Below are 13,367 nucleotides of genomic sequence, written 5' to 3' on the forward strand. Positions count from 1 at the left end.
TCAGAGTGTTACCGTGATGAGTGTTGGATATATCAGAGTGTTACGGTGAGGGGTCTGGGGTATATCAGTGTTACAGTGAGGGGTGTGGGATATATCAGAGTGTTACAGTGAGGGGTGTGGGATATATCAGAGTGTTACATTGAGGGGTGTGGTGTACATCAGAGTGTTACAGTGAGCGGTTTGGTGTTCATCAGAGTGTTACAGTGACGGGTGTGGGCTATATCAGAGTGTTAGAGTGTGGCGTGTGCGATATATCAGAGTATTAGAGTGAGGGGTGTGGGGCATATCAGAGTGTTACAGTCAGGGGTATGGGGTATAACTGTGTTACAGTGAGGGGTGTGGCCTATATCAGACTCTTAGAGTGAGGTGTGTGGGATATATCAGTGTGTTACAGTGAGGGGTGTGGTATATATAGAGCGTTACAGTGATGGGTGTGTGGGATATATCAGAGTGTTACCTTGAGTGGTGTAGGATATATCAGAGTGTTATAGTGAGGGCTGTGGGATATGTTAGAGTGTTACCGTGAGTGGTGTGGTATATATCAGTGTATTACAGTGTGGGGTGTGGTGTCCATCAGAGTGTTACAGTGAGGGGTGTGGGTTTTTCAGAGTGTTACAGTGAGGGGTGTGGGGTATATCATTGTGTTACAGTGAAACGTGTGGGTTTTATCAGAATGTTACAGTGAGGTGTATGGGATATATCAGTGTGTTACAGTGAGTGGTGTGGGGTATATCAGATTGTTACTGTGAGAGGTGTGGTGTATATCAGAGTGTTACAATGAGGGGTGTAGGGTTTATCAGAGTGTTAATGTGAGGGTTGTGGGATATATCAGTGTGTTACAGTGAGGGGTGTAGAGTATATCAGAGTGTTACAGTGAGGGCTGTGGAGTATATCATAGTGTTACACTGAGGGGTGTGGGATATATCAGAGTGTTACAGTGAGGGGTGTGGGATATATCAGAATGTTACAGTGAGGGGTGTGGGATATATCAGAGTGTTACAGTGAGGGGTGTGTGTTATATCAGTGTTACAGTGAGGGGTGTGTGGTTTATCAGAATGTTACAGTGAGGGGTGTAGGATATATCAGAGTGTTACAGTGAGGGGTCTGGGCTATATCAGTTTTACAGTGAGGTGTGTGGGATATATCAGAGTGTTACAGTGAGGGCTGTGGGATATATCAGAGTGTTACAGTGAGGGGTGTGGGACATATCATTGTGTTACAGTGAGGGGTGTGGGATATATCAGTGTGTTACAGTGAGGGCTGTTGGATCTATCAGAGTGTTACAGTGAGGGCTGTGGGATATATCAGAGTGTAACCGTGAGGAGTGTGGGATATATCAGAGTGTTACAGTGAGGGGTCTGGGGTACATCAGTGTTACATTGAGGGGTGTGGGATTTATCAGAGTGTTACAGTGTGGGGTGTGAGATATATCAGAGTGTTACAGTGAGGGTTGTGGTGTATATCAGAGTGTTACAGTGAGGGGTGTGGTATACATCATAGTGTTACAGTGAGGGGTGTGGGAAATATCAGAGTGTTACAGTGAGGGTTGTGGGATATATCAGAGTGTTACAGTGAGGTGTGTGGGATATATCAGAGTGTTACAGTGAGGGGTGTGGGGTATATCAGTTTTACAGTGAGTTGTGTGGGATATATCAGAGTGTTACAGTGAGGGGTGTGGGATATATCAGCTTGTTTCAGTGAGGGGTGTGGGGTATATCAGAGTGTTACAGTGAGGGGTGTGGGGTATATCAGTGTTACAGTGAGGGGTTTGGGATATATCAGAGTGTTACAGTGAGAGTTGTGGGATATATCAGAGTGTTACAGTGAGGGGTGTGGAGTATATCATTGTTACAGTGAGGTGTGTGGGATATATCAGCTTGTTACAGTGAGGGGTGTGGGGTATATCAGAGTGTTACAGTGAGGGCTGTGTTGTATATCAGTGTTAGAGTGAGGGGTGTGGGGCATATCAGAGTGTTACAGTGAGGGGTGTTGTCTATATTAGTGTTACAGTGAGGGGTGTGCGGTATATCCGTGTTACAGTGATTTTGGGGGAATATCATTGTGGAATGTGCTTTACTATAATGCTTATCTCTATTTCCCTACATGTGTACATTCCCCTTTTCCCCTTGCCCCCTCCCCATCTCTCTCTCTCTCTCTCTCTCTGTTAATATTTCGTTTCTATATTGTGTAGCTCCTTGATTCTCTGTCCGGATCCCTGACCCTGTCACACTATCCAGGCATGTGTATTTCTGTCTTTTCCACCACCCTGTACCCTCTCTTTTCTCTCTCCAGCTCTCACCTGTGTGTGACTTTGATTTCACAGATCGCCCGGAACCACCTTTTGATTTGGAAGTGTTTTGGAATCAGGAGAGGGAGGTGAACCTGACCTGGAGCTCTGGAGACGACCACAACAGTCCTATAAATGGTAGGTACGGCAGGAATAATCCCAACGCAGGCAAGTCCAGCGGGAATGATCCCATTGAGGACAGGTCCAGCAGGAGTGATCCCATTGAGGACAGGTCCAGCAGGAGTGATCCCATTGAGGGCAGGTCCAGCAGGAGTGATCCCATTGAGGACAGGTCCAGCAGGAGTGATCCCATTGAGGACAGGTCCAGCAGGAGTGATCCCATTGAGGACAGGTCCAGCAGGAGTGATCCCATTGAGGACAGGTCCAGCAGGAGTGATCCCACTGAGGACAGGTCCAGCAGGAGTGATCCCATTGAGGGCAGGTCCAGCAGGAGTGATCCCATTGAGGGCAGGTCCAGCAGGAGTGATCCCATTGAGGACAGGTCTAGCAGGAAGGATCCCATTGAGGGCAAGTCCAGCAGGAATGATCCCATTGAGGACAGGTCCAACAGGAGTGATCCCATTGAGGGCAGGTCCAGCAGGAATGATCCCATTGAGGGCAGGTCCAGTGGGAATGATCCCATTGAGGGCAGGTCCAGTGGGAATGATCCCATTGAGGGCAGGTCCAGCAGGAGTGATCCCATTGAGGACAGGTCCAGCAGGAGTGATCCCATTGAGGACAGGTCCAGCAGGAGTGATCCCATTGAGGGCAGGTCCAGCAGGAAGGATCCCATTGAGGGCAGGTCCAGCAGGAGTGATCCCATTGAGGGCAGGTCCAGCAGGAAGGATCCCATTGAGGGCAGGTCCAGTGGGAATGATCCCATTGTGGGCAGGTCCAGTGGGAATGATCCCATTGAGGGCAGGTCCAGTGGGAATGATCCCATTGAGGGCAGGTCCAGCAGGAAGGATCCCATTGAGGGCAGGTCCAGCAGGAGTGATCCCATTGAGGACAGGTCCAGCAGGAAGGATCCCATTGAGGACAGGTCCAGCAGGAGTGATCCCATTGAGGGCAGGTCCAGCAGGAATGATCCCATTGAGGACTAGTCCAGCATGAGTGATCCCATTGAGGACAGGTCCAGCAGGAGTGATCCCATTGAGGACAGGTCCAGCAGGAGTGATCCCATTGAGGACAGGTCCAGCAGGAGTGATCCCATTGAGGACAGGTCCAGCAGGAGTGATCCCATTGAGAACAGGTCCAGCAGGAGTGATCCGAGTGCCATTAATGGTATGTACGGCTGTGTGTGTGTGTGTGCTTTCTGTGTTTGTGTCTATGTAGATCAGAGACTAGGAATAGTGGGGAGAGTAACTCACCTCCTGACTCCCCAAAGACTGTCCACCATCTACAAGGCACAAGTCAGGAGTGTGATCCCCACTTGCCTGGATGAGTGCAGCTTCCACAACACTCAAGAAGCTGGACACCGTCCAGGACAAAGCAGCCCCGCTTGATGGGCACCACATCCACAAACGTTCACTCCCTCCACCACCGGCACACAGGGGCAGCAGTGTGTGTACCATCTACAAGATGCACTGCAGCAACTCGCCAAGGCTCCTTTGACAGCGCCGCCCAAACCCACCACCTCTACTATCTAGAAGGACAAGGGCAGCAGACACATGGGGAACACCACCACCTGCAAGTTCTCCTCCGAGCCCCTCACCATCCCGACTTGGAAATATATCGGCCGTTCCTTCACTGTCGCTAGGTCAAAATCCTGGAACTCCCTCCCTAACAGCGCGGTGGGTGTACCTACACCACACGGACTGCAGCGGCTCAAGAACGCAGCTCACCCCCCACCTTCTCAGGGGGGGCAATTAGGGATGGGCAATAAATGCTGGGCCCGGCCAGCGACACCCACATCCCGTGAACAAATAAAACTCTCACACACACACACACACACTCACACACAGACACACACACACAAATACACACACACGCACACAGACACACACACGCACACAGACACACACACATACACACACAGACACACACACACACACACACACACACACACGCACACAGACACACACACGCACACAGACACACACACATACACACACAGACACACACATATACAGACACAAACACAGAAACCACATACTGAGACACACAACTCACACGTACTTACACAGAGCTGGGAGCTGTCTGTGCAAATGGGGAGTGTGGGGGAATCAGGGGCTGCTTCCTGTTGCTGTTTACCTGCGGTTAAGTGGCTTGGTTCACTGTGTCTCTTGTGCCCTGGTTTAGAGTCCATCATCGAGTTTGAGGAGAACATATTCGACCCTGGGACCTGGCACGTGATGCGACGGGTCCCTGGTGACCAGCAGCTGGTCGCGTTGCAGCTCTCGCCCTACGTCAGCTACAGTTTCCGGGTCATTTCCGTCAACCAGCTGGGGCACAGTCTCCCCAGCCTGGCCACCAAGCACTTTGTGACCCCATCGGCAGGTAGGTCACTCGGAGGTAGAGCGACCGGCGTTGGTCCAGGGTCAGGCCAGTGTAGGGCCCCCTGCGTGGTGACAGAGTGGGGAGTTCAGGCGCGCGGCGCCTGTCACAGGGGCCTCCAGCTCGCAAGAGGACTGGTGGACAATGGTTCAAGTGTCCCACCTATCGACCTAGTGCCCGCCAGGCTTTGAGCTTCTGTACTTTGAAGGCCGAGCTTCACAGCTCTGTTACACTAGGCGATTGGAAGGGGATCATTGTGATGAGCACACGGGCAGTCTCTGACGAGACACCGACAGGTTAAGCACAAAACGTTGGCATGGAGTGGCAGCAAGCCATTAGAAAGCCCATGGGGCATTGGCCTTTGTTGCCAGAGCATTGGAGTACATTGGAATAACGAAGCCTCGCTCCAGTTGTCCAGGGTTTTGTTCAGACCCCATCCGGAATATTGTGTGCAGTTTTGGTATCCACATTTACACAAGGACACACTTGCATTGAATATAAGAAACAGGAGCAGGCCATTCAGCCCTTCAAGCCTACTCCGCAATTCTATGTCACTATGGCTGATTATCGACCGCTACGCCCTTCTCCCCTCACTACCCCCTCGATATCTTTCCTCGCTAGAAATCTACTGACCTCTGTCTTGAACATAACTCGGTGACTGACTCTCCACAGCCTCTGGGGTAGAGAATCCCAAAGATTCACCAACCCTCTTGAGTGAAGAAATTCCTCCTCATCTCAGTCCTAACTGGCCGGCCCCTTATTTTGGGATTCTCTCCCCCAGAGGGTTGTGGATCTCTGGGATTCTCTCCCCCAGAGGGTTGTGGATCTCTGGGATTCTCTCCCCCAGAGGGTTGTGGATCTCTGGGATTCTCTCCCCCAGAGGGTTGAGGATCTCTGGGATTCTCTCCCCCAGAGGGTTGAGGATCTCTGGGATTCTCTCCCCCAGAGGGTTGTGGATCTCTGGGATTCTCTGCCCCAGAGGGTTGTGGATCTCTGGGATTCTCTCCCCCAGAGGCTGTGGATCTCTGGGATTCTCTCCCCCAGAGGCTGTGGATCTCTGGGATTCTCTCCCCCAGAGGGTTGTGGATCTCTGGGATTCTCTCCCCCAGAGGCTGTGGATCTCTGGGATTCTCTCCCCCAGAGGCTGTGGATCTCTGGGATTCTCTCCCCCAGAGGGTTGTGGATCTCTGGGATTCTCTCCCCCAGAGGGTTGTGGGTCTCTGGGATTCTCTCCCCCAGAGGGTTGTGGATCTCTGGGATTCTCTCCCCCAGAGGGTTGTGGGTCTCTGGGATTCTCTGCCCCAGAGGGTTGTGGATCTCTGGGATTCTCTCCCCCAGAGGCTGTGGATCTCTGGGATTCTCTCCCCCAGAGGGTTGTGGATCTCTGGGATTCTCTCCCCCAGAGGCTGTGGATCTCTGGGATTCTCTCCCCCAGAGGGTTGTGGGTCTCTGGGATTCTCTCCCCCAGAGGGTTGTGGGTCTCTGGGATTCTCTCCCCCAGAGGGTTGTGGATCTCTGGGATTCTCTCCCCCAGAGGGTTGTGGATCTCTGGGATTCTCTCTCCCAGAGAGACTGTGGATCTCTGGGATTCTCTGCCCCAGAGGGTTGTGGATCTCTGGGATTCTCTCCCCCAGAGGCTGTGGATCTCTGGGATTCTCTCCCCCAGAGGGTTGAGGATCTCTGGGATTCTCTCCCCCAGAGGGTTGTGGGATTCTCTCCCCCAGAGGGTTGTGGATCTCTGGGATTCTCTCCCCCAGAGGCTGTGGATCTCTGGGATTCTCTCCCCCAGAGGGTTGTGGGTCTCTGGGATTCTCTCCCCCAGAGGGTTGTGGATCTCTGGGATTCTCTCCCCCAGAGGGTTGTGGATCTCTGGGATTCTCTCCCCCAGAGGGTTGTGGATCTCTGGGATTCTCTCCCCCAGAGGGTTGTGGGTCTCTGGGATTCTCTCCCCCAGAGGGTTGTGGACGCTCCATCGTTGAAGAGGTTTAAGGCCGGGACAGACAGAGTTTTGATCTGTGAATCGAGGGGTGGTGGGGGAGCGGGTGGGAAAGCGGAGGCGGAAGCCCCAAGTTCAGCCACATTGGCGCTGAATGGTGGAGGAAGGTCTCGATGGGCCGAATGGCCTCCTCGGGCTCCTGTCTCTTGCGTCCTGCAAGGTGGGCGACCTGATGGGAGCTCCGGGACTGGGGCCGATCCACATCCTGGAGTGCAGGAAGGGGTGTGTGAACGCACCAGGTCCCCGGTGCCAATGGTTCAGTTCCTTCGGTGGGTGGGTGGAGTGCGGAGGGCATTGCAGTGACAGAGCGCCGGACGAGAGAGAGAGGTGGGGAGGGGGGTGGGGGTGGGGGGGAGTCGGCGGGAAGTGGGTCAGCTCACCGGGACCCGTGGACAGAAATCCACGAACCGAGCTGGTCGCCGTCCAGTTCCCCGCTAACCGCTTATTAATGTTTTATTTCCTGCCCCCAGCCCCAGAGAAGAACCCAAGAGGAGTGAAAGGTGAAGGATCGCAGCCCAACAATATGGTCATCTCGTGGCAGGTAGACACAACAACCTCACCCCTGCATTTCGATAGCAACCCTCCCCCTCCCCCACTCCTCCCCCTAAACCCCTGGTACAGGCTTTGCCCCCCTGATGGAGGGTGGTGGGGTGGGGGGGGGATTTAGTGACGAGGCCGGAGTTTGAATTGTCCGGACAGCCGCACAGTCCACAGCCATTCCATCCCCAGACCCTTCCCCAAGACCACTCCCATCTTCCTGCTGACCCTTTGGTCAGCCCCAACTCCGCCCCTTCCACCCGATGCTCGCGCTAAACTTGATCTTTTCCTGCGTTGTGTAGCGCCGGGGATGCTTGTGTGTGTGAAAGGCACCATTTGAAAACTCTCACCCTCAGGTTCCGATCTCTCCATGGCCTTGCAACCCTCCCTATCTCTGTAACTGGGGCTGGAGGAGGTTACAGAGATAGGGAGGGTTGTAGGGGCTGGAGGAGGTTACAGAGATAGGGAGGGTTGTAGGGGCTGGAGGAGGTTACAGAGATAGGGAGGGGTGTAGGGGCTGGAGGAGGTTACAGAGATAGGGAGGGGTGTTGGGGCTGGAGGAGTTTACAGAGATAGGGAGGATTGTAGGGGCTGGAGGAGGTTACAGAGATAGGGAGGGTTGTAGGGGCTGGAGGAGGTTACAGAGATAGGGAGGGTTGTAGGGGCTGGAGGATGTTACAGGTGATAGGGAGGGTTGTAGGGGCTGGAGGAGTTTACAGAGATAGGGAGCGATGTAGGGGCTGGAGGAGGTTACAGAGATAGGGAGGGATGTAGGGGCTGGAGGAGGTTACAGAGATAGGGAGGGTTGTAGGGGCTGGAGGAGGTTACAGAGATAGGGAGGGTTGTAGGGGCTGGAGGAGGTTACAGAGATAGGGAGAGGTGTAGGGGCTGGAGGAGGTTACAGAGATAGGGAGGGTTGTAGGTGCTGGAGGAGGTTACAGAGATAGGGAGGGTTGTAGGGGCTGGAGGAGGTTACAGAGATAGGGAGGTTGTAGGGGCTGGAGGAGTTTACAGACATAGGGAGGGTTGTAGGGGCTGGAGGAGGTTACAGAGATAGGGAGAGTTGTAGGGGCTGGAGGAGGTTACAGAGATAGGGAGGTGTGTAAGGGCTGGAGGAGGTTACAGAGATAGGGAGGGTTGTAGGGACTGGAGGAGGTTACAGAGATAGGGAGGGTTGTAGGGGCTGGAGGAGGTTACAGAGATAGGGAGGGTGTAGGGGCTGGAGGAGGTTACAGAGATAGGGAGGGTTGTGGGGCTGGAGGTGGTAACAGAGATAGGGAGGGGTGTAGGGGCTGGAGGAGGTTACAGAGATAGCGAGGGTTGTAGGGGCTGGAGGAGGTTACAGACATAGGGAGGGGTGTAGGGGGCTGGAGGAGGTTACAGAGATAGGGAGTGTTGTAGGGGCTGGAGGAGGTTACAGAGATATGGAGGGGTGTAGGGGCTGGAGGAGTTTACAGAGATAGGGAGGGTTGTAGGGGCTGGAGGAGGTTACAGAGATAGGGAGGGTTGTAGGGGCTGGAGGATGTTACAGAGATAGGGAGGGTTGTAGGGGCTGAGGAGTTTACAGAGATAGGGAGGGTTGTAGGGGCTGGAGGAGTTTACAGAGATAGGGAGGGTTGTAGGGGCTGGAGGAGGTTACAGAGATAGGGAGGGTTGTAGGGGCTGGAGGAGTTTACAGACATAGGGAGGGTTGTAGGGGCTGGAGGAGGTTACAGAGATAGGGAGGGTTGTAGGGGCTGGAGGAGTTTACAGAGATAGGGAGGTGTGTAAGGTCTGGAGGAGGTTACAGAGATAGGGAGGGTTGTAGGGACTGGAGGAGGTTACAGAGATAGGGAGTGGTGTAGGGGCTGGAGGAGGTTACAGAGATAGGGAGGGTGTAGGGGCTGGAGGAGGTTACAGAGATAGGGAGGGTTGTAGGGGCTGGAGGAGGTTACAGAGATAGGGAGGGGTGTAGGGGCTGGAGGAGGTTACAGAGATAGCGAGGGTTGTAGGGGCTGGAGGAGGTTACAGACATAGGGAGGGGTGTAGGGGGCTGGAGGAGGTTACAAAGATAGGGAGGGTTGTAGGGGCTGGAGGAGGTTACAGAGATAGGGAGGGGTGTAGGGGCTGGAGGAGGTTACAGAAATAGGGAGGGGTGTAGGGGTTGGAGGAGGTTACAGAGATAGGGAGCGTTGTAGGGGCTGGAGGAGGTTACAGAGATAGGGAGGGTTGTAGGGGCTGGAGGAGGTTACAGAGATAGGGAGGGGTGTAGGGGCTGGAGGAGGTTACAGAGATAGGGAGGGTTGTAGGGGCTGGAGGAGTTTACAGAGATAGGGAGGGTTGTAGGGGCTGGAGGAGGTTACAGAGATAGGGAGGGTTGTAGGGGCTGGAGGAGGTTACAGAGATAGGGAGGGGTGTAGGGGCTGGAGGAGGTTACAGAGATAGCGAGGGTTGTAGGGGCTGGAGGAGGTTACAGACATAGGGAGGGGTGTAGGGGGCTGGAGGAGGTTACAGAGATAGGGAGGGTTGTAGGGGCTGGAGGAGGTTACAGAGATAGGGAGGGGTGTAAGGGCTGGAGGAGGTTACAGAAATAGGGAGGGGTGTAGGGGTTGGAGGAGGTTACAGAGATAGGGAGCGTTGTAGGGGCTGGAGGAGGTTACAGAGATAGGGAGGGTTGTAGGGGCTGGAGGAGGTTACAGAGATAGGGAGGGTTGTAGGGGCTGGAGGAGTTTACAGAGATAGGGAGCGATGTAGGGGCTGGAGGAGGTTACAGAGATAGGGAGGGGTGTAGGGGCTGGAGGAGGTTACAGACATAGGGAGGGTTGTAGGGGCTGGAGGAGGTTACAGAGATAGGGAGGGTTGTAGGGGCTGGAGGAGTTTACACAGATAGGGAGGGTTGTAGGGGCTGGAGGAGGTTACAGAGATAGGGAGAGGTGTAGGGGCTGGAGGAGGTTACAGAGATAGGGAGGGTTGTAGGTGCTGGAGGAGGTTACAGAGATAGGGAGGGTTGTAGGGGCTGAAGGAGGTTACAGAGATAGGGAGGGTTGTAGGGGCTGGAGGAGTTTACAGACATAGGGAGGGTTGTAGGGGCTGGAGGAGGTTACAGAGATAGGGAGAGTTGTAGGGGCTGGAGGAGGTTACAGAGATAGGGAGGTGTGTAAGGGCTGGAGGAGGTTACAGAGATAGGGAGGGTTGTAGGGACTGGAGGAGGTTACAGAGATAGGGAGGGTTGTAGGGGCTGGAGGAGGTTACAGAGATAGGGAGGGTGTAGGGGCTGGAGGAGGTTACAGAGATAGGGAGGGTTGTAGGGGCTGGAGGTGGTAACAGAGATAGGGAGGGGTGTAGGGGCTGGAGGAGGTTACAGAGATAGCGAGGGTTGTAGGGGCTGGAGGAGGTTACAGACATAGGGAGGGGTGTAGGGGGCTGGAGGAGGTTACAGAGATAGGGAGGGTTGTAGGGGCTGGAGGAGTTTACAGACATAGGGAGGGTTGTAGGGGCTGGAGGAGGTTACAGAGATAGGGAGAATTGTAGGGGCTGGAGGAGTTTACAGAGATAGGGAGGTGTGTAAGGGCTGGAGGAGGTTACAGAGATAGGGAGGGTTGTAGGGACTGGAGGAGGTTACAGAGATAGGGAGTGGTGTAGGGGCTGAAGGAGGTTACAGAGATAGGGAGGGTGTAGGGGCTGGAGGAGGTTACAGAGATAGGGAGGGTTGTAGGGGCTGGAGGAGGTTACAGAGATAGGGAGGGGTGTAGGGGCTGGAGGAAGTTACAGAGATAGCGAGGGTTGTAGGGGCTGGAGGAGGTTACAGACATAGGGAGGGGTGTAGGGGGCTGGAGGAGGTTACAGAGATAGGGAGGGTTGTAGGGGCTGGAGGAGGTTACAGAGATAGGGAGGGGTGTAGGGGCTGGAGGAGGTTACAGAAATAGGGAGGGGTGTAGGGGTTGGAGGAGGTTACAGAGATAGGGAGCGTTGTAGAGGCTGGAGGAGGTTACAGAGATAGGGAGGGTTGTAGGGGCTGGAGGAGGTTACAGAGATAGGGAGGTGTGTAGGGGCTGGAGGAGGTTACAGAGATAGGGAGGGTTGTAGGGGCTGGAGGAGTTTACAGAGATAGGGAGGGTTGTAGGGGCTGGAGGAGGTTACAGAGATAGGGAGGGTTGTAGGGGCTGGAGGAGGTTACAGAGATAGGGAGGGGTGTAGGGGCTGGAGGAGGTTACAGAGATAGGGAGGGTTGTAGGGGCTGGAGGAGGTTACAGAGATAGGGAGGGTGTTGGGGCTGGAGGAGGTTACAGAGATAGGGAGGGTTGTAGGGGCTGGAGGAGGTTACAGAGATAGGGAGGGGTGTAGGGGCTGGAGGCGGTTACAGAGATAGCGAGGGTTGTAGGGGCTGGAGGAGGTTACAGACATAGGGAGGGGTGTAGGGGGCTGGAGGAGGTTACAGAGATAGGGAGGGTTGTACGGGCTGGAGGAGGTTACAGACATAGGGAGGGGTGTAGGGGGCTGGAGGAGGTTACAGAGATAGGGAGGGTTGTAGGGGCTGGAGGAGGTTACAGAGATAGGGAGGGGTGTGGGGCTGGAGGAGGTTACAGAGATAGGGTGGAGTGTAGGGGCTGGAGGAGGTTACAGAGATATGAAGGGAATGGAGATGAGGACTATGAAGGTATTTACTTATAAATGAGAACTCTAATGTGAAAGTCAAAGTGCCGGTGCTGATGAGTGAACGGGGTGGGGGTGGGAGGAGGTGAGATTCTGTCCAGGTTTTAAGACCCGAGCCGCAGTTTGGGATCAGCCGAAGCTCGCAAAGAGCGAGCGGATTTAAAAGTTAAATCAATAAGTTCTAATCATCTATCCAGCAGCATGATTAATACTGAGATACATTCATTATTGCTTATGGCTTCACCACCACATTATTAAGCTGTGTGCGTGGGAGGGGGAGTGTGGTGAAAGCCTGTGGTCTGTGGCTGACCAGCATTGATTGTTTAAACTGCATCCAACGATTGGGTGAAGCAGCAGTGAGCTTAACATGCAGGGTGGAGAGAGAAAGAGAGCCGCGGAATGAATAATTCATGCAAACCCTCCAGAGCAATGGTGTGGGGCAGCAGTGAGGCTAAAGATTTAATAGATCACCACTTCAGGAAGAAGAATGTTTGAGGGACACTGGGGGTTGTTAATCATCAAACTAGCCGCTGCTCATCGATCCATCAAAGTAGCTGGGTTTGCCACCCTATCGGTTACCTTTCTGCCCACGCTGCCTGGGGCACCCCTTGTTGGTCGTTTCCCCCCTCACCTCCTTACCCAGTCCCTGGGCTGTGCAGTGTACTCGCTCTTGCAATGGGGCATTCATGGCAGTCAATTTGCATACAGGAAGCTCCCTCCATCAGAAACTTCGAATGATGTTGGTTGAGGGATAAAAATTGGCCCCAAGACACCGGGGATAACTCTCCTCCCCACCCCCCACCCCAGCCCTTCTTCCAGTAGTGTCCGTGGGACCGTTTACACTCACTCCCTCAGCACTGACCCTCCGACAGTGCGGTGCTCCCTCAGTACTGACCCTCCGACAGTGCGGCGCTCCCTCAGCACTGACCCTCCGACAGTGCGGCGCTCCCTCAGCACTGACCCTCTGACAGTGCGGCACTCCCTCAGCGCTGACCCTCCGACAGTGCGGCGCTCCCTCAGCACTGACCCTCTGACAGTGCGGCACACCCTCAGCGCTGACCCTCCGACAGTGCGGCACTCCCTCAGCACTGACCCTCCCACAGTGCGGCGCTCCCTCGGCACTGACCCTCCGACAGTGCGGCGCTCCCTCGGCACTGACCCTCCGACAGTGCGGCGCTCCCTCAGTACTGACCCTCCGACAGTGCGGCTCACCCTCAGCACTGACCCTCCCACAGTGCGGCGCTCCCTCGGCACTGACCCTCCGACAGTGCGGCGCTCCCTCGGCACTGACCCTCCAACAGTGCGGCACTCCCTCGGCACTGACCCTCCGACAGTGCGGCGCTCCCTCAGCACTGACCCTCCCACAGTGCGGCACTCCCTCAGCACTGACCCTCTCACAGTGCGGCGCTCCCTCAACCA

General features: G+C 54.6%; 1 protein-coding gene across 2 annotated transcripts in view; it reads left to right on the forward strand.

The window, feature by feature from the left end:
• Positions 1-13,367, forward strand: part of LOC121274257 (neural cell adhesion molecule L1-like) — a 479,567-nt gene that overhangs the window by 405,836 nt on the left and 60,364 nt on the right. For both annotated transcript variants that reach the window (XM_041181466.1, XM_041181467.1), the window contains exons 14-16: positions 2,324-2,425; positions 4,589-4,786; positions 7,250-7,320. In XM_041181466.1, coding sequence (XP_041037400.1) covers positions 2,324-2,425; positions 4,589-4,786; positions 7,250-7,320 — 371 coding nt within the window. The remainder of the gene's footprint in view (positions 1-2,323; positions 2,426-4,588; positions 4,787-7,249; positions 7,321-13,367) is intronic.

This window comes from Carcharodon carcharias (genome assembly GCF_017639515.1).
Source record: "Carcharodon carcharias isolate sCarCar2 chromosome 35 unlocalized genomic scaffold, sCarCar2.pri SUPER_35_unloc_5, whole genome shotgun sequence".
NCBI classification, from domain to species: Eukaryota; Metazoa; Chordata; class Chondrichthyes; order Lamniformes; family Lamnidae; genus Carcharodon; species Carcharodon carcharias.